The sequence below is a fragment of the Patella vulgata genome, chromosome 3 (genome assembly GCF_932274485.2).
Source record: "Patella vulgata chromosome 3, xgPatVulg1.2, whole genome shotgun sequence".
Classification (NCBI taxonomy): Eukaryota; Metazoa; Mollusca; class Gastropoda; family Patellidae; genus Patella; species Patella vulgata.
The window spans coordinates 69,860,768-69,881,175 of NC_065881.2; the positions used below are offsets into that span (position 1 = coordinate 69,860,768).

Sequence of the window (20,408 nt, forward strand, 5' to 3'; positions counted from 1 at the left end):
ACTCGATCGAGACTGCTGGCTTATTTCACCGAACATAACTTATTTGAAATTGGAGTAAAAACGGAAACCATTGAATGTAAATCAGTTTATATACATTCATATTACAGTATTATATGCGTTGCGACCCACTTTTGTCAATTTCTAGGTCCAAAATGTTAGTGATTTAGCTCCTTTAATAAAGACGGGAGAACCCTCGCCGAAACCTCGCTGAAATAAACTCCAAGTAACTTGTATTCCATATAATTATGTCATGTGTTATTGTCTGATGTCTGTTGGGGGCCTTGCACAATTTTCTACCACCTTGTAGCCTACGACTTGTCTGATGTCTGTTGGTGGCCTTGCACAATTATCTACCACCTGAGGGTTGAAACCACCGCTTAAGTGTCGTGCCGGATGTCAGGAACTGTTTACTCGAAAACCGGATATATATCATGACTATCTGTTTTCTAGCGGGGTGGCGTAGGGGTGTCCATTTCAAATCACGTGGTACCATTCTTACTACTTTGTGAATATTTGTACGATTTCACTTCAATGGTGGATATAGAATCAATTATTTACACGAGAGTAACCACTGAATATTGTAAAATTCCCAAATGGTTGTATTGACAGAATTATAGTAGACCCTACACTACAGTATTATATATTGGGTGTTAAATTAGATTAATTTATAAAACAATTGATTGACAGCATTATGGCTAAAACTTCATTACACTGATTTTTGTTGTAATTTATATAAAACAATTGATTGACAGCATTATGGCTAAAACTTCATTACACTGATTTTTGTTGTAAATGACTGGATTTAGTAATCGGATGTGTATTATTCATCAAGTTGCTGTTGTTGCTAGAAATAGTTACCAAACCACTAGGATATCTTCTATACGAATCGAGAACGGCTATTTCTTTGGTTATCCGTCTAAAATGATTGGAAAAACAAACTCGCCTGTCATACAGCTTCCCGTCCAGTTAATGTTAATTGATCTGATGTTGTTCAAGGTTGTTTCCTCGTCATGTAGCAATTTACACTCGCGGGTTTTACTTTCAGTGTAAAGTTGAATTTGATGATTGGGATTTTTGTAAGACTGAAATGTAAGCGATGCGATTGGAAATTTACAAGTGGTAATCTTTTTACAATGGCTATTGATTAAATTACACTATAAAAACTGTGTGGTTTATGTGCATTCTTAACGCGAATCTAAACGCAGCCGGTTGTACATTTAATGACCATACTGTCCTTGGATAAATATGGTGTACACGTTAGAATTGGTTGAAGAAAATTGGTAGGATGTCAGAGAGTGGTAGGAATATTGATGTGGGAAGTCGACTAAAAAGTACTTATAGTTTTCAAGATCTATACAATACAAGAAAATTAACAAATCTCTTTTTATTTCAATTAAAGTGCATTACAAGTCAGTATCGTAAATATTAAGTGCGCTTTAGCTTTAGTTATACAACATTTTGTACTCGCCACAGGATATCTTTTGGGGTATATCATCCCATAACACTTGATATCGCCCTTCTTAATTATTTTCTTAACTACTTCGGCCGTTATTATATATCGATTGTAAATCCAGTTTTATCGACCCCTTATGTATTCATATTAACCACCGTTTTTCCGACAGCTAAATTTAGAAATTAAACAAATTTTGGCCTGTAGTAAAATTTTGACATGACTGAATGACTACCACAAGTAGGTAGTTCGATGCAAGACGTAATGCATGATAATCTGTTACTTTAAATGAGCCAAATCTTATTGAATTACATAACAATGTTTTAGACAGTACTTTCAAACAGCAGGGTAACTAAACTTGTTGCTGAAAACAAGTTTATCTTACGATATCTTTTTATATTTGAAATCTAAAAATACGGTCATTACGAGTAACACGTCAAGAGTGTTGTAGTCTGTAGCTTTAAATCTTGAATTGTTTTTTTATTTATTGTAGACTTAATAACCACTTAGAGTGTGTAATTTTATTATGCTAGATAATACGAATAAATTTAGTTAATACCTTTAAGAAAACATATCTTATACACAAAAAATGTCCGCTTACTTTGAAATTTAGAATACACCCCGTGACTGTTGGGGTATATAAAAGTAGTGTGTATATATTATACCTTTGTACTGTGATATTTTATGAATATGCTTAAACACAAATATCTGTTATCAGATTACGTTGTATATTTGTACGCAACCTTTGATCAAAGTTTCTTCGTCATCTGAAATCCCCCCATTTAACAGTTTTTAAGTAATACTATACGCAGAGACACACACGAGTCAAAATATGCTAAATAATTCTGGTCAATTCAAACAATTTTAACACACCTTTGTTGTCTTTATATCAGTCTATTTCACCCATTCAAAAATTATCTGCATGTTGCATTAATTCACTGAAGTTGGTACACACTGGACTAACAAGATATGGAAACAAATGAAATGGGGTTTAACGTCCTACTGTTCTGCGCCTATACTGGGCTAATGAAGACGGACATACGCCATACAGTGTGCTATGAGGGAAATTTTGCCCGGGCAGCGGCACTATCGCCTACTCTTATATCGAATTCCAATTTACTGCCAAGGGATCTATTACGTGCATTCCAATGTATACACCGGACCTCGGGTTTTCGTATCATCCGAAGGACTAGACAGCTGTCCTTGTCAGGCCCTCCCTTCTGCACCACTGACAAGGGGAAACCACGAGGGAAAATCCAGATGAAATTTCTCGGCCAATGCAGGGATCGAACACCCGACCTCCAGGCTAGCGAGTCAGCGTCTTAACCACCTAGCCACAGATATGGAAACAAAAGTAGAACTAATGATTTAGTCGCCTGTAACAGATTATATTGACTGCCTTATTAATGCGCGCTAAAATATTTCAGACACATCGGGTTACACCTCACAGGGTTACAATTGTCTTTCATTGATTTATATTTCGATTGTCTTCTCTCCACGTCTTTTTTATTTTTACTTTTGTTATAAGATTTGGGCCCTGTTTCTCGAAATTTCAACTAAAGATAAAATCCAAATTTTAGTAGATACTTCAATTTTGATTGGTTAAGCACTAAAATCAATCTAATATTATCCAATCAAATTACAAAAATTTGGATTTTTATCTTAGTTAAAATTTCGTGAAACAGGCTCCCGTATTGTTTGTGATTTTAACTTGGTGTTTTGTTTTCTTCCTCATAGCAATAATATTAAAGTTAACAAGTTCTGGTGCACTCCACATTAAAATCCCATTTGTTCGCCTTTTGTTTTAACGTGTGTGCACACGAGATCATAAGCTTTGTCACTGATCCAGGCGTTGCTCAGATCTTGAAAAGTGCAATATTTTTCCGGCTATAAATAATACCAGCTGACTACACGCATTTTTTTTCATGATGTATAGAAACTTTGATGCGTTTGTGTCCCTATTAACTTTGAGGGTACTTATCAGTGTAGGGAATTTGAACGATGCATTAAAGATACATTGTGTAAGATTTAGATAAAGAGCTAGCCATTTTTGTTATAATAGTTCGAAAATAGATAGATTCATGTAAAATGAATAATTTGAAAATTTCATTCAAATTACTGTATTATAAGCGAAGCGAGAGAAATGGGGTTTAACGTCCACTCGACACAAACTAGGTCATTTCGGGACTAACATATGGTCCAATTTTATTTCAATAATTCGCTTGCGCGTAGGGGTCTTTAGCAGTGGGAGGAAACCGGAGGACCCGGAGAAAACCCACAAAGTTGAACAGGTGACCCTACTCCTTGTCACGTAAAACCTGGGATTCGAAACCACGCCAGTTGACTCAATGACAGGCCTTATGATACAGCACGCACACGCTAACCATTCGGCCATCCAACCCCCCCTAAGCGAAGATATAAGCCTTTAAAAGGTTTGACAATACGTGTGCATTTATTGCATGCACCGTACTGGTTGTTCGAAGCTAAGTCTCGCTCCTCCATTTTTAAATTAAATCAAATTATGGCTGAAACATTCTAATCTACTTAATATCGGAGATATCCGAAGGCAGCGAGAGTTGATTATGGCCTGGATAAGGTAATTAATGTCTAATTAAAAAATGCAATACGAAGATTTAGCTTTTGCATAATGTATGTTTAATAATACTAGAGATCTTTTTTTATACCAACAGGAATCAAATTAAGACTGTTTTATCGATATACTACAGATATCCCGACATTAAGTTGAAACCTGACATGCTTTAAAGTCAAAAATATCCCCTTAATTTGATTGCTCAAGGAACCGAGGGCTTTATGTCATTTAAATTGCATAACTTCTAATACGGAATTCATTATTTATGCGATCAATGAATACGTCGCAAATGCAATTAACTCAACAGTTTTCTGAATATAAAGATCCCACAAACCAATCATAAATATAACTTGAAATATGTTGGATTCAAATAAATCTGAAGCGGGGGTTTTAAGATATTGAATGTCGTCAGATGGAATTGTGGGTGGCATATTGGAAAGATTGTTTATGTGATCAATACATATAACGTATATGTAGTTAACAACTTTCCGAAGATCTTGTAACAAGTCATAAATATAATTTGAAATACTGTAAAATTCAATTAAAGCCGTATTCGACAGTTTTTAAGCTTCGGATTCTTGACATTTTTGTACGTGTGAGGTACTTTGAAACTTTATCTCGTCTACTTTCTAAGCTAGTGGCATAGATACCATTTTAGCGACTCCTGTCGGTTACGCATATAAATGAATTGGTGTTTAACGTCCTACTGCCCTGTTCCGACTGGGCCAATGAGTAAGGATATGCAGTGTGCTATGAGGGACATTTTGTCCGGACAGAGGCACTACGGCCTACTTTTGTATTGTATCGAATTTCAACTGCCAAGGGATCGTTAACATGTACGCTACTGTGTACACTGAACCTCGGTTTTCGTCCCATCCGAACGACTAGACGCTGTTCCTTGCTGTGCGCCCGGTCCTGCGACACTGACAAGAAGGAAAATCCCGATGAACTTTATCAGCAAACGCTGGGATCGAACACGTCTTTCACTAAGGTTTCAAAATGCTACCTACTTTAAACCATATTGTGGTTGTTTATAAGCATGAAGGTCATATTCATTTATACGATGTAATCCACTTAAAAAATAACGCTGTTTAATAGTGTGTCGAAAATGTCGCTTATAACTGAGAAAATGTTGAACAGCATGACTTTTTTTCTGGAATTTCATTTTTACTTCTCGATGAATTATGTGGAGTTAATTATCTGGTAAACGCGTATATGTTAAAATTTGACATCTTCAAGGTGAAACTGATTAAATTGAAGAGACGCTTTAATATCGCCTGGGAATTGTTATCTACATACCATGTTTTCAATTGCACGTAGAGTTCGTAACAAAGTTACTCACGTGACGTGAAGTTGTGACCTTGTAAGCAAATAGCTTGAACACACAGTGAGTCGATTCGGTGATATATACCATTAATCTCTGTTACCCCACCCCTACGTCTCAATCTGGTCAATAATACAGTGAAATGAAGATGAGCATACGCCATACAGTGTGCTATGGGGGAACATTTGCCCGGACAGCGGAACTACAGCCTACTCATATTGAATTCCAATTTTCAAGGGATCTTTTACGTGCACGCCAATGTGTACACGGGACTTCGGGTTTTCGTCCCATCTGAATAACTAGATAGATGTCCTTGTCAGGCCCTCCGTCCTGCATCACTTACAAGGGGGGAACCACGACGGAAAATCTGGATGAACTTTCTCGGCCAAACCTCCAGCCTAGCGAGGCAGCGACTTACCCACGTAGCGACCTTGACCCCCAGCTCGGGAACGGAATGTCGCAGAACACTTAATATAGATAGGGTTATCCGCTCACGACCCCAATGCCTCCCACCAAACTTGAAAGATATCCTTTAAGAACTGTAGCCTCGGTCGCGTTCAGTGTTTCAGACAAGGTGGATAACTCCGTAACGAAAAGTCATGGAATGCTCACATTCAGTAGAGTTCATCCTCATGACCCCAAAGCTTCCCATAAAATTTGAATAAAATCCGTTTAAAATTACGCGTTACAATGTTTTCAGAAAAGATGGAACGCTGAAAATCAGTAGGGTTCATACCCATGACCCCTATGCATCCCACTAAGTTTGAATAGCATCCGTTAAAAACTACAGCTTCTATCGTGATCGGCGAAGGAGGGTAACCCAGGAACGGAATGTCACTGTGTACTGCATATCGATATGGTTTGTCTTCTAATGACCACAATGCTTCAAACCAAATTTGAAAAAAAAAATTTCTGTACCCTCTATCGCGTTCTAAAGCCATTTGTTGACGGACCGACGCACAGGATGACGACACAGAGTAAGTGTTCAAATATTTGGTGTATAGACCCCATGGATATGCTAATATTTTACATACGATACGTTTAGCATTGAATGTAGTTGAAATTCAACCCACGGTAATATGAACGTAAATTCGCAGTTTTCGAGTTAAAATTGTAAATATTTTGTCCGTCATACTTTATTGCTAGGGTGGAATGTAACACGCAGATATTTGTTCTCGTAATTTTTCTATACATGTTCAAGTGACAAACAAGTCATACATGTGGGTGTGGTTATGTACGGGTCCACACTAAATTGTGTGATGAGCATGGAAACAAATTTAATTATATGTAAACGTCGTTCGTAAAGAGACCATGAAAAATCTAGAAAAACACATTGCGTTAATTTAAGGCGGTGAGAGTACCAGAGTCGTGGGCCGAATGCTTAAATTTGATCACACTACCACCCAGAAACTGGCCGATCGTTTCCTGCAGGCAGGGTCGCTAGAAGAATGAACGGCAATGCCTCGGCAAGACTGAAACATTATCGGCAACATCTGCAGGAAAGCACGCTACCAACTACCCATACTGTGACGGGTTCACCAGTGCTGACACGGTCCCTGACCACCGGAAATATTGTCGACCCCTCTGTCCGTCCCCAACTTCAAAAATCTCCGTATCAGATCCGAGTACCAGAGACGTGGAACGAATGCTTAAATTCGATCACACTACCACCCAAAAACTGGCTGATCGTTTCCTGCAGACAGGGTCCACCAGAGGCTGTTAAAAATACGTCCGCTCCTACTAAGAAGTATGGGCGCCACCATTCCAGTCTGAATATATTTCAACAACAAATTTAAGAACGCCAGCGATACGAAGACGAAACGAAATTTATGAAAGTAACGGAAAATTGATTAATACCGTTGCATTTATTTAACAGTCTTTATGTATTTCCAAGTTAAGAGTTCTCATTAACTACCCCAACTGATTATTAGTAGTATACATCTTTGTTGTTTTGCTTACAGAGTACTGGATTGTACGTTATGTAGGCCGGTCGTTTCTTTACAACTATAGGGTATTGACCGAATATATAATTCTACATTATGTAGGTCGGCCATTTGACGTGTAAACACATACAGGATATTGACCGAATATATAATTATGTTATTTGATATAATCCTTTATTCATCGTAACTGGTGCATGTCACTTGCTATATGTGTATTATATACTAAAATAGTGATTACTTTCTGCGTGTAAGCATGTCTTAAATAAGTAAAGCTATAAACAGGTACATGACATTCTAAATGGCCTTTATTATATAAAGTCCAAACTCGTCCAACCATTTAAGGGAAACCTTACTTCTAATTCTACTTAAAGATACATTTGCACAAAAATAAATATAGGGTAGTTATTTTCAATAAAAGTCTGACATATTTGGTATATAGGCAAAGTAAGTACCCTCCAAAAACACACATTGCATGCTTTTAACTGGCAGCCCGTCTCCACGACTGACGTAATGAGCTCGTCTTATGTGTTGATCTAATAGCTGACGATGAATTCAAACATTAATTTGGTACCCCAAACGTGTTCAGAAGACGTACGAAGGGCGTTTTTGTCGAAGTTACGCCACTTTCGGTCCTTACAGAAAAATGTTTACGAAGCATACAAAATTTATTTTAGACGAAAAGAATAATAAATAATGAAGCTAGATCATCCAAACTTATGTTGCGAAAGGCGAAATAACTTAGAGAAATGTCGGAACGCCTTACACCCGTATCCAAAATGCCATTCAATATAGGCACAAAAAAATTGTTTTGTAAAATTTTAAAACTCGGCGCTAAACAATTGCAAAGATATGCCAAAATTAAAAAAAAGTGTTATAAACAAGAGTTGAAATCTTACAGCTACTTAAAATGTTTCGCGTTTTCGCATTCAGATTGCAGACTGCAGACTATAGTGCAGTTAGGAAAAGTATCTAGTCGTTCGTCCGAAACAAACAGCCGAATTCTTAGGTCCCCAATTCCATGTCTTCTGTCTCTTTACATGATTCTATACGACAAAATCTACTGTTGATATATATTTCCAAACGAATAACACCACTCTTAATATGACAATAATGTGTATATTCCCGACCCTGTAAATTTGGTTTCAAAACTAAAGCATCATTGCGTCATTTAAGCGCGATAAGTATCCGTTGAAAACTACAATATTGTGAAAGATGAATCTTTAATAGGAATACCGGTATAAAAATGGCTCAATGTTGAATTGAAATTTCATCGATCTATGCTACTTGCCGGTCGCCATTATGTTGTGGGCGAGCAGGGTTGATAAGCCGGTTTTAAATCGGATTGAATCAAAGCAGGGAGGTTATCAAGTCCTTCACGTTTTTCCCTGTATATTTCGGCACTAATTTCGATTGTGTACTGACCCAACTTCAGAGCCCACTAGATTCCACAATCATCGCGAATACCAAGCCTCACGCTTTCCAGCTAAAATGTTGTGAAATTCGCTGTCGTTGCTTCAGGAACATGAAATAATCATTTCTTTGTAAGCTTCTTGTTTCCTTTCGACATCTATATAGACTATGAATATTTGCTTGAAAACGATATCTGTATGTGTATCGAAACGTAGCATGTTAATAAATTCAGAAGTAGTATATCCATATAAGTGTGTTTTATTTTTAGTGAAATCTATTTCTATATGTCTTAAAAGGATTATGAATATAATGTTTAAAAAATTCGAAACGGCCTGTGTTCTTCTTTAAGTCGCTACCCATGCGCATGTTCTTAGTTTTGCATGGTTGGTTACATTTACTTCACATTTTCACAAGTGATATTACGCAGGCCGATTTTGACCTATATGCTTGTAGTCATTTAACGGATGTGACAATTAAGTAACACCGTAGATACCAACAGAGAGTATTATAAAACAAACTGTTGGAAATATTCTTGAGCAGAGAACTCATATTTTGAGAAAAGTAGCCATCATGATGTCACTTTTTACCCATTCAGTGTTAAACACCGTATTACTTCTGTGTGTGTGTGTTGTTGGATATCAAGCGGAAATTATTAATACAACTACTGCAACCGCGGGGGTCATAAAAGGTAAAACAAACACTGTTTCTATCGATGATAATAATATAACGATTGTGGAGTATTTAGGGATTCCCTATGCTGAACCCCCTATTGGTAAATTACGTTTCCAGCACTCCATCTTAAAATCAGGGAACGCAAGTGATGTGTTCGAAGCTTTTGAGTATGGCCCACCCTGTTATGAATTTACTCCAGAGACACCCATTGTTAATCATAGCGAGGACTGCTTAAGCTTGAACATTTTTACTCCCTCCACCAACGGGACAGATAATTACCCAGTCATGATTTTCATTTACTGTGGAGCTTTTCTTCACGGTAAATCGTCTTTATACGACGGGAAAAGATTAGCTGCATACGGTGACGTGGTTGTAGTGACGATGAACTATCGATACGGACCTTTTGGATTTTTGTCAACTGGGGACAGCCATGCCCCGGGCAATTTAGGGACAATTGATCAACAGACTGCCTTGAAATGGGTGAAAGATAACATTGATAGTTTTGGCGGAAACAGTTCCATGGTTACAATCTTTGGAGAATCTTCCAGTCCCGCAGGCATTATGTATCATATTTTATTTGGGAACCAGTCGTTATTCCAAAGAGCTATATCACAGTGTGGTTCCGTTAATGGGTTTTGGACTCAGTCCACACCCGATCAACAATTCAACACTGCTAAGAGATTCGCCATGGCATTAAATTGTTCGATACCAAACAACAGACGAAAAGCAAGCAAGGAAATCCTAAATTGTCTCACATTAGTCAAGGCAGAGGATATCTGGTCAATAGCGTCTGAACCAAATATATATTCCTGGGTTCCCAGGTTTGATCTTACCAAGTTGAACACAATTCGTTGGCCTCAAGCACCGCATCATATGAATAAACTCAAGGATGTTTATCAGGGGAAAGATTTGCTACTTGGAGTAAATGGATACGAAGGCCATTTTCGAATTGAAAGTACTTTCAGGGACAGTCTTATTATGATGAAAAATACTTCCATTCCTGGAATACGTTCTCTGTTCAGACACTTTGTCAAAGGTTTCGTTGCACAGATGAACATTGCCCCCGATGCTAACTCACTGGAAGCATTGATTGATGCTATTACGAATCTGTATACGAATGCCGAAGATCCGGACGATCTGGACTTTAATCTGAAACAGTTTACCGATTTCCTAACGGATACCTTATTTGTAGTGCCTGCTTATAGAGACGCCGTGAGCCATGCATATATGAACAACCAAACCAAAACCTACCTATATGAATATAATCACGTATTTCCGTTTAGGGCCCATAAGACTATTGACGACTGGTTAAATTCACCACGACATGGTGGAGTACTTGGTTATGTATTTGGATTACCGAAGTCGCTGACTACATCTTTGAACACTACTGAAGATCAGATAAACAGTCAGTGGCCATTCTCTAAAGTGGTTATGGATCATTGGACCAACTTTGCAAAATCAGGGTAAGTTTATCAATTATATTAAACAGAACGTTATTTTTCTCGGGTTTCTATTTTATAAATAATTAACACATTTATTCGCTTTATGACCAATGTTGAGCGAAAAAAATTGCAAGGGATTTTCCAGCGTGCAAGGAACAGCTACCCATGCAACATTTCCTGCACAGTGCACTATGGTGTATGCGCGCGGCTTCATTTTATTTATCACCAGTCACGTCTAAACCCTTACCATGATTTATTAACTTCCCAGGATCATATTGCTTAATAAAACCCGAACAAATTGTGACGCTAAAAAATAGCCGTGGGTGTCAACTTTCCCAGGATGATTCTATTAAATAACCGTTGACGAGCTAGATTTCATGATTAATTACGGTTCTCCCCTGTTGATTGCGCAAGTCGCGCTAAACCGAGGCTTGGTTGAATAAACGGTTATTTTTATTAGTCCCTACTAAATACGTAAGTTTATTTACGTTACGGGGAATAATGTCTTGCTCTCAATGAAGTTATATTTAATTAACAGTAGATTCGTTTATCTTTCCAATGCACCGACTGGACTAATGAAGACGGGCATGCGCCATGTAGTGTGCAATGAGGGAAATTTTGCCTAGACACCGGCACAACGGCCTACTCTTTTACGTGCACGCGAATGTGAATACGGGGTCCCGGGTTTTGTCCCATCCGAAAGAAGATGTAGTTCCTTGCTAGGAACTCCGTCATACACCACTGGATACAGCCTACTCCTATTTTGAATTCCAACAGACAAGGTTTCGTTTACGTGCAGGCAAATTTGTACGCGGGACCTCGGTTTTTCTTCCAATCCGAACAACTAGACGCTTTTCCTTGCCAGGAACTCGGCCATACGTAGGAAAGCAACGCCGAAAAAAGCAGACAAAATTTCTCGGCCTAAACCGGGAGCGAACCCGGGAAATCCTCTATGGTAATAGTTATGGACATCACTTGGTTCATATGCATTGTATCAACAAGGATATAAGTCTGAAACTGATCAGCGAATCTGTTTAATACTGTACGATAATGTCCATTTTTTCTCTCTAGAAATCCGAACCTACCAAGAAATGTTGAAACAGAATGGAAAGAGTACACGAACAATGAACAGGAGTATCTTTACTTTCCTGAATCCGGAAATCCAATGACCAGAAAGTACATCCGAGCCAGGCTTATTACATTCTGGCAGGATTATGTTCCCAAGCTGATGAATCGTACCAAAAGCTCGCCCACCAATCGAGAGTGTAACCCATCATCTTCTACTCAAGCAAGCGTGAATATTATTCTGTTAATGAACCTTTCATTCAGCGTGCTTCTTATCTTTAAAAACCATTAATAAATCGTGCATTCCAAGTGGTGTGTCTTACGAACACAAGAGAGTGCTTGCATTGCCCCCTTTAGACTGGTTTAAAATAATGTGTCTACTTAAAGTTCTGATAACCGAAAGAGGGTATTTTTATGATATTATTTTATAAAAATCTATATATTTTATATTTTTTTTAACTTGTTGCCCTTGTCATTGTAGATATTCAAAGATAACAATAATTAAAAGTCCCTTTACAATTGTTTCATTTTGCCCTTATGGGAACTTGGGCTAGAAAGAGCATAAGAACTTTGGGGGATGGTTGCCTTTAATGAATAAGGAGTTGACATTTTAGCCACCCCCCCCCCCGCCAAAACCCTGTCATTCAATCCACAGTCGCACAGATTATATTACATCCATAGGACTAATATGCTTGTTATGTCATAGAATGTCGAATAATATTTTAGCTTTTTTATAATATTAAATACAAAAATAAACATTATAAATACGTTGTTATTAATGCAAAAAAAGAAGAAAAAAACACTGACGTATAAAATAGAAATGGCGTCAATAAGAAATAATAAGTTCTAACCTGCAAGCATATGCTTTTTTGTGTTTTATAAAACCTTTTCACTATAATGCACGGAACTGTGAAACGGTAAATTTACCATTAACTAAATCTTATATAAAGAGGATGATGGCAATGTGAACTGGAAAACTACATTGGGTTCGTGACAAATCTATAGCATGTGAAGGAAAATATGAAGCGGTTGACACATACAATGAAAAAAGTATGGAAAGAAATCGGCTGCATTCTTTATTATTTCTCCATTATTACCTTTTTGCTGCCGTAAAAATTCTACATGGTTAAAGTGGTTAAGGATTTTGTGTTTCATGCCATGCTAAATAATAGTGTAATATAAATGTATATAAACTGATTTACATTCAATCGTTTCTGTTTTACTGTAATTTCTAATCAGTTATGTTCGGCGAAATATGCCAGAAGTCTCAATCGAATGGCAATCTCTAGGGTCTGGTTATTCCAGTCTACATTGATAGTATTTATTGTACATGCCCTCCGTATAACATGATTTGTGGAATATGTCTAGCCTCGTTTTTCGAGTCCCTTGTTACAAATGGCGCTGAAAAAAGGGTTTGAAAATACATTTTCTGCCAGGTTTTGGTGAATATTCATGATTTTGAGGCGGAAAGATACAAGAGTTGTGAGGTTGGTTACGTTGAATGTAGGGCCGGAAATTGCGTGTTTACTTGTCTCTACTTCCAGCTTGTGTATGTCAAGTTTTTCATGGTGAACCTCATACATGCTTTTGGGCATTTGTTTGCCACACGTTGCTCCATCTGTGGCAGAAAGCGTTCTACCCAACAAAAAATTTGGGAAAAAGTTAGCGCCGGTCTAAGAGACGAGAATTAACATTAAAGTCAATGGGGAAATAATTAGTGATCTGTGGCCAGATAGATTACACCCACTTGACATCCGCTTTATTACTCCTACCGGTTGAATATCTGCCTAAGTGTCAAGCGAAATAAATGGTTAACGAGAATAGTCCATGGGGTAACACGCGGGTGGAATCTGTATGTAGACTACCCCAAGAGATTGCAAGAGGGTTGAATCTCTTCTGGGAATGCTTCTCGGGGTGTCAAGAAACAAGAATCTTTAAATAGAATAATGTAAGGGGGTGTCAAGTGGGTTTGTCATCTTATCACCACAATGCTTCAAACCAAATTTAAAAAAAAAAATTCTGTACCCTCTATCGCGTTCTAAAGCCAATTGTTGACGGACCGACGCACAGGATGACGACACAGTGTAAGTGTTCAAATATTTGGTGTATAGACCCCATGGATATGCTAATATTTTACATACGATACGTTTAGCATTGAATGTAGTTGAAATTCAACCCACGGTAATATGAACGTAAATTCGCAGTTTTCGAGTTAAAATTGTAAATATTTTGTCCGTCACACTTTATTGCTAGGGTGGAATGTAACACGCAGTTATTTGTTCTCGTAATTTTTCTATACATGTTCAAGTGACAAACAAGTCATACATGTGGGTGTGGTTATGTACGGGTCCACACTAAATTGTGTGATGAGCATGGAAACAAATTTAATTATATGTAAACGTTCGTAAAGAGACCATGAAAAATCTAGAAAAACACATTGCGTTAATTTAAGGCGGTGAGAGTACCAGAGTCGTGGGCCGAATGCTTAAAATTTGATCACACAACCACCCAGAAACTGGCCGATCGTTTCCTGCAGGCAGGGTCGCTAGAAGAATGAACGGCAATGCCTCGGCAAGACTGAAACATTATCGGCAACATCTGCAGGAAAGCACGCTACCAACTACCCATACTGTGACGGGTTCACCAGTGCTGACACGGTCCCTGACCACCGGAAATATTGTCGACACCTCTGTCCGTCCCCAACTTAAAAAATCTCCGTATCAGATCCGAGTACCAGAGACGTGGAACGAATGCTTAAATTCGATCACACTACCACCCAAAAACTGGCTGATCGTTTCCTGCAGACAGAGTCCACCAGAGGCTGTTAAAAATACGTCCGCTCCTACTAAGAAGTATGGGCGCCACCATTCCAGTCTGAATATATTTCAACGAACAAATTTAAGAACGCCAGCGATACGAAGACGAAACGAAATTTATGAAAGTAACGGAAAATTGATTAATACCGTTGCATTTATTTAACAGTCTTTATGTATTTCCAAGTTAAGAGTTCTCATTAACAACCCCAACTGATTATTAGTAGTATAAATCTTTGTTGTTTTGCTTACAGAGTACTGGATTGTACGTTATGTAGGCCGGTCGTTTCATCCACGTGTAAGTTTCTTTACAACTATAGGGTATTGACCGAATATATAATTGTACATTATGTAGGTCGGCCATTTGACGTGTAAATTTTATCACAACACATACAGGATATTGACCGAATATATAATTATGTTATTTGATATAATCCTTTATTCATCGTAACTGGTGCATGTCACTTGCTATATGTGTATTATATACTAAAATAGTGATTACTTTCTGCGTGTAAGCATGTCTTAAATAAGTAAAGCTATAAACAGGTACATGACATTCTAAATGGCCTTTATTATATAAAGCCCAAACTCGTCCAACCATTTAAGGGAAACCTTACTTCTAATTCTACTTAAAGATACATTTGCACAAAAATAAATATAGGGTAGTTATTTTCAATAAAAGTCTGACATATTTGGTATATAGGCAAAGTAAGTACCCTCCAAAAACACACATTGCATGCTTTTAACTGGCAGCCCGTCTCCACGACTGACGTAATGAGCTCGTCTTATGTGTTGATCTAATAGCTGACGATGAATTCAAACATTAATTTGGTACCCCAAACGTGTTCAGAAGACGTACGAAGGGCGTTTTTGTCGAAGTTACGCCACTTTCGGTCCTTACAGAAAAATGTTTACGAAGCATACAAAATTTATTTTAGACGAAAAGAATAATAAATAATGAAGCTAGATCATCCAAACTTATGTTGCGAAAGGCGAAATAACTTAGAGAAATGTCGGAACGCCTTACACCCGTATCCAAAATGCCATTCAATATAGGCACAAAAAAATTGTTTTGTAAAATTTTAAAACTCGGCGCTAAACAATTGCAAAGATATGCCAAAATTAAAAAAAAGTGTTATAAACAAGAGTTGAAATCTTACAGCTACTTAAAATGTTTCGCGTTTTCGCATTCAGATTGCAGACTGCAGACTATAGTGCAGTTAGGAAAAGTATCTAGTCGTTCGTCCGAAACAAACAGCCGAATTCTTAGGTCCCCAATTCCATGTCTTCTGTCTCTTTACATGATTCTATACGACAAAATCTACTGTTGATATATATTTCCAAACGAATAACACCACTCTTAATATGACAATAATGTGTATATTCCCGACCCTGTAAATTTGGTTTCAAAACTAAAGCATCATTGCGTCATTTAAGCGCGATAAGTATCCGTTGAAAACTACAATATTGTGAAAGATGAATCTTTAATAGGAATACCGGTATAAAAATGGCTCAATGTTGAATTGAAATTTCATCGATCTATGCTACTTGCCGGTCGCCATTATGTTGTGGGCGAGCAGGGTTGATAAGCCGGTTTTAAATCGGATTGAATCAAAGCAGGGAGGTTATCAAGTCCTTCACGTTTTTCCCTGTATATTTCGGCACTAATTTCGATTGTGTACTGACCCAACTTCAGAGCCCACTAGATTCCACAATCATCGCGAATACCAAGCCTCACGCTTTCCAGCTAAAATGTTGTGAAATTCGCTGTCGTTGCTTCAGGAACATGAAATAATCATTTCTTTGTAAGCTTCTTGTTTCCTTTCGACATCTATATAGACTATGAATATTTGCTTGAAAACGATATCTGTATGTGTATCGAAACGTAGCATGTTAATAAATTCAGAAGTAGTATATCCATATAAGTGTGTTTTATTTTTAGTGAAATCTATTTCTATATGTCTTAAAAGGATTATGAATATAATGTTTAAAAAATTCGAAACGGCCTGTGTTCTTCTTTAAGTCGCTACCCATGCGCATGTTCTTAGTTTTGCATGGTTGGTTACATTTACTTCACATTTTCACAAGTGATATTACGCAGGCCGATTTTGACCTATATGCTTGTAGTCATTTAACGGATGTCATTTAAGTGATATTACGCAGGCCGATTTTGACCTATATGCTTGTAGTCATTTAACGGATGTGACAATTAAGTACCACCGTAGATACCAACAGAGAGTATTATAAAACAAACTGTTGGAAATATTCTTGAGCAGAGAACTCATATTTTGAGAAAAGTAGCCATCATGATGTCACTTTTTACCCATTCAGTGTTGAACACCGTATTACTTCTGTGTGTGTGTGTTGTTGGATATCAAGCGGAAATTATTAATACAACTACTGCAACCGCGGGGGTCATAAAAGGTAAAACAAACACTGTTTTTATCGATGATAATAATATAACGATTGTGGAGTATTTAGGGATTCCCTATGCTGAACCCCCTATTGGTAAATTACGTTTCCAGCACTCCATCTTAAAATCAGGGAACGCAAGTGATGTGTTCGAAGCTTTTGAGTATGGCCCACCCTGTTATGAATTTACTCCAGAGACACCCATTGTTAATCATAGCGAGGACTGCTTAAGCTTGAACATTTTTACTCCCTCCACCAACGGGACAGATAATTACCCAGTCATGATTTTCATTTACTGTGGAGCTTTTCTTCACGGTAAATCGTCTTTATACGACGGGAAAAGATTAGCTGCATACGGTGACGTGGTTGTAGTGACGATGAACTATCGATACGGACCTTTTGGATTTTTGTCAACTGGGGACAGCCATGCCCCGGGCAATTCAGGGACAATTGATCAACAGACTGCCTTGAAATGGGTGAAAGATAACATTGATAGTTTTGGCGGAAACAGTTCCATGGTTACAATCTTTGGAGGATCTTCCAATCCCGCAGGCATTATGTATCATATTTTATTTGGGAACCAGTCGTTATTCCAAAGAGCTATATCACATTGTGGTTCCGTTAATGGGTTTTGGACTCAGTCCACACCCGATCAACAATTCAACACTGCTAAGAGATTCGCCATGGCATTAAATTGTTCGATACCAAACAACAGACGAAAAGCAAGCAAGGAAATCCTAAATTGTCTCACATTAGTCAAGGCAGAGGATATCTGGTCAATAGCGTCTGAACCAAATATATATTCCTGGGTTCCCAGGTTTGATCTTACCAAGTTGAACACAATTCGTTGGCCTCAAGCACCGCATCATATGAATAAACTCAAGGATGTTTATCAGGGGAAAGATTTGCTACTTGGAGTAAATGGATACGAAGGCCATTTTCGAATTGAAAGTACTTTCAGGGACAGTCTTATTATGATGAAAAATACTTCCGTTCCTGGAATACGTTCTCTGTTCAGACACTTTGTCAAAGGTTTCGTTGCACAGATGAACATTGCCCCCGATGCTAACTCACTGGAAGCATTGATTGATGCTATTACGAATCTGTATACGAATGCCGAAGATCCGGACGATCTGGACTTTAATCTGAAACAGTTTACCGATTTCCTAACGGATACCTTATTTGTAGTGCCTGCTTATAGAGACGCCGTGAGCCATGCATATATGAACAACCAAACCAAAACCTACCTATATGAATATAATCACGTATTTCCGTTTAGGGCCCATAAGACTATTGACGACTGGTTAAATTCACCACGACATGGTGGAGTACTTGGTTATGTATTTGGATTACCGAAGTCGCTGACTACATATTTGAACACTACTGAAGATCAGATAAACAGTCAGTGGCCATTCTCTAAAGTGGTTATGGATCATTGGACCAACTTTGCAAAATCAGGGTAAGTGTATCAATTATATTAAACAGAACGTTATTTTTCTCGGGTTTCTATTTTATAAATAATTAACACATTTATTCGCTTTATGACCAATCAGTAGCTCACTACCAGGTGATCCGGGGTTCGATGCTGGTGTTGAGCGAAAAGAATTGCAAGGGATTTTCCTGCGTGCAAGGAACAGCTACCCATGCAACATTTCCTGCACAGTGCACAATGGTGTATGCGCGCGGCTTCATTTTATTTATCACCAGTCACGTCTAAACCCTTACCATGATTTATTAACTTCCCAGGATCATATTGCTTAATAAAACCCGAACAAATTGTGACGCTAAAAATAGCCGTGGGTGTCAACTTTCCCAGGATGATTCTATTAAATAACCGTTGACGAGCTAGATTTCATGATTAATTACGCTTCTCCCCTGTTGATTGCGCAAGTCGCGCTAAACCGAGGCTTGGTTGAATAAACGGTTATTTTTATTAGTCCCTACTAAATACGTAAGTTTATTTACGTTACGGGGAATAATGTCTTGCTCTCAATGAAGTTATATTTAATTAACAGTAGATTCGTTTATCTTTCCAATGCACCGACTGGACTAATGAAGACGGGCATGCGCCATGTAGTGTGCAATGAGGGAAATTTTGCCTAGACACCGGCACAACGGCCTACTCTTTTACGTGCACGCGAATGTGAACACGGGGTCCCGGGTTTTGTCCCATACACCACTGGATACAGCCTACTCATATTTTGAATTCCAACAGACAAGGTTTCTTTTACGTGCAGGCAAATTTGTACGCGGGACCACTGTTTTTCTTCCAATCCGAACAACTAGACGCTTTTCCTTGCCAGGAACTCGGCCATACGTAGGAAAGCAACGCCGAAAAAAGCAGACAAAATTTCTCGGCTAAAACCAGGAGCGAACCCGGGAAATCCTCTATGGTAATAGTTATGGACATCGCTTGGTTCATATGCATTGTATCAACAAGGATATAAGTCTGAAACTGATCAGCGAATCTGTTTAATACTGTACGATAATGTCCATTTTTTCTCTCTAGAAATCCGAACCTACCAAGAAATGTTGAAACAGAATGGAAAGAGTACACGAACAATGAACAGGAGTATCTTTACTTTCCTGAATCCGGAAATCCAATGACCAGAAAGTACATCCGAGCCAGGCTTATTACATTCTGGCAGGATTATGTTCCCAAGCTGATGAATCGTACCAAAAGCTCGCCCACCAATCGAGAGTGTAACCCATCATCTTCTACTCAAGCAAGCGTGAATATTATTCTGTTAATGAACCTTTCATTCGGCGTGCTTCTTATCTTTAAAAACCATTAATAAATCGTGCATTCCAAGTGGTGTGTCTTACGAACACAAGAGAGTGCTTGCATTGCCCCCTTTAGACTGGTTTAAAATAATGTGTCTACTTAAAGTTCTGATAACCGAAAGAGGGTATTTTTATGATATTATTTTATAAAAATCTATATATTTTATATTTTTTTTAACTTGTTGCCCTTGTCATTGTAGATATTCAAAGATAACAATAATTAAAAGTCCCTTTACAATTGTTTCATTTTGCCCTTATGGGAACTTGGGCTAGAAAGAGTATAAGAACTTTGGGGGGATGGTTGCCTTTAATCAATAAGGAGTTGACATTTTAGCCACCCCCCCCCCCCCAAAAAAAAACCCCTGTCATTCAATCCACAGTCGCACAGATTATATTACATCCATAGGACTAATATGCTTGTTATGTCATAGAATGTCGAATAATATTTTAGCTTTTTTATAATATTAAATACAAAAATAAACATTATAAATACGTTGTTATTA

General features: G+C 38.0%; 3 protein-coding genes across 3 annotated transcripts in view; all 3 read left to right on the forward strand.

Annotated features, from left to right (window-relative positions):
- LOC126815827 (acetylcholine receptor subunit alpha-L1) overlaps window positions 1-20,408 on the forward strand; it is an 84,158-nt gene that overhangs the window by 29,928 nt on the left and 33,822 nt on the right. The window lies entirely within an intron of this gene.
- LOC130010292 (acetylcholinesterase-like) lies at window positions 9,137-13,094 on the forward strand. The gene is made up of 2 exons (XM_050541795.2): window positions 9,137-10,852; window positions 11,903-13,094. Exons 1-2 carry the CDS (start codon window positions 9,288-9,290, stop codon window positions 12,186-12,188), a joined length of 1,851 nt encoding a protein of 616 aa, XP_050397752.1. The 5' UTR covers window positions 9,137-9,287; the 3' UTR covers window positions 12,189-13,094.
- On the forward strand, window positions 16,812-20,285 carry LOC126815825 (acetylcholinesterase). The gene is made up of 2 exons (XM_050541796.2): window positions 16,812-18,580; window positions 19,631-20,285. Exons 1-2 carry the CDS (start codon window positions 17,016-17,018, stop codon window positions 19,914-19,916), a joined length of 1,851 nt encoding a protein of 616 aa, XP_050397753.1. The 5' UTR covers window positions 16,812-17,015; the 3' UTR covers window positions 19,917-20,285.

Coding starts and splice junctions, on each gene's coding strand:
- LOC130010292 (XM_050541795.2), top strand. CDS start 9,288: ATGATGTCACTTTTTACCCATTCAGTGTTAAACACCGTATTACTTCTG. Junction 10,853..11,902: donor ACCAACTTTGCAAAATCAGG/GTAAGTTTATCA, acceptor TTTTCTCTCTAG/AAATCCGAACCTACCAAGAA.
- LOC126815825 (XM_050541796.2), top strand. CDS start 17,016: ATGATGTCACTTTTTACCCATTCAGTGTTGAACACCGTATTACTTCTG. Junction 18,581..19,630: donor ACCAACTTTGCAAAATCAGG/GTAAGTGTATCA, acceptor TTTTCTCTCTAG/AAATCCGAACCTACCAAGAA.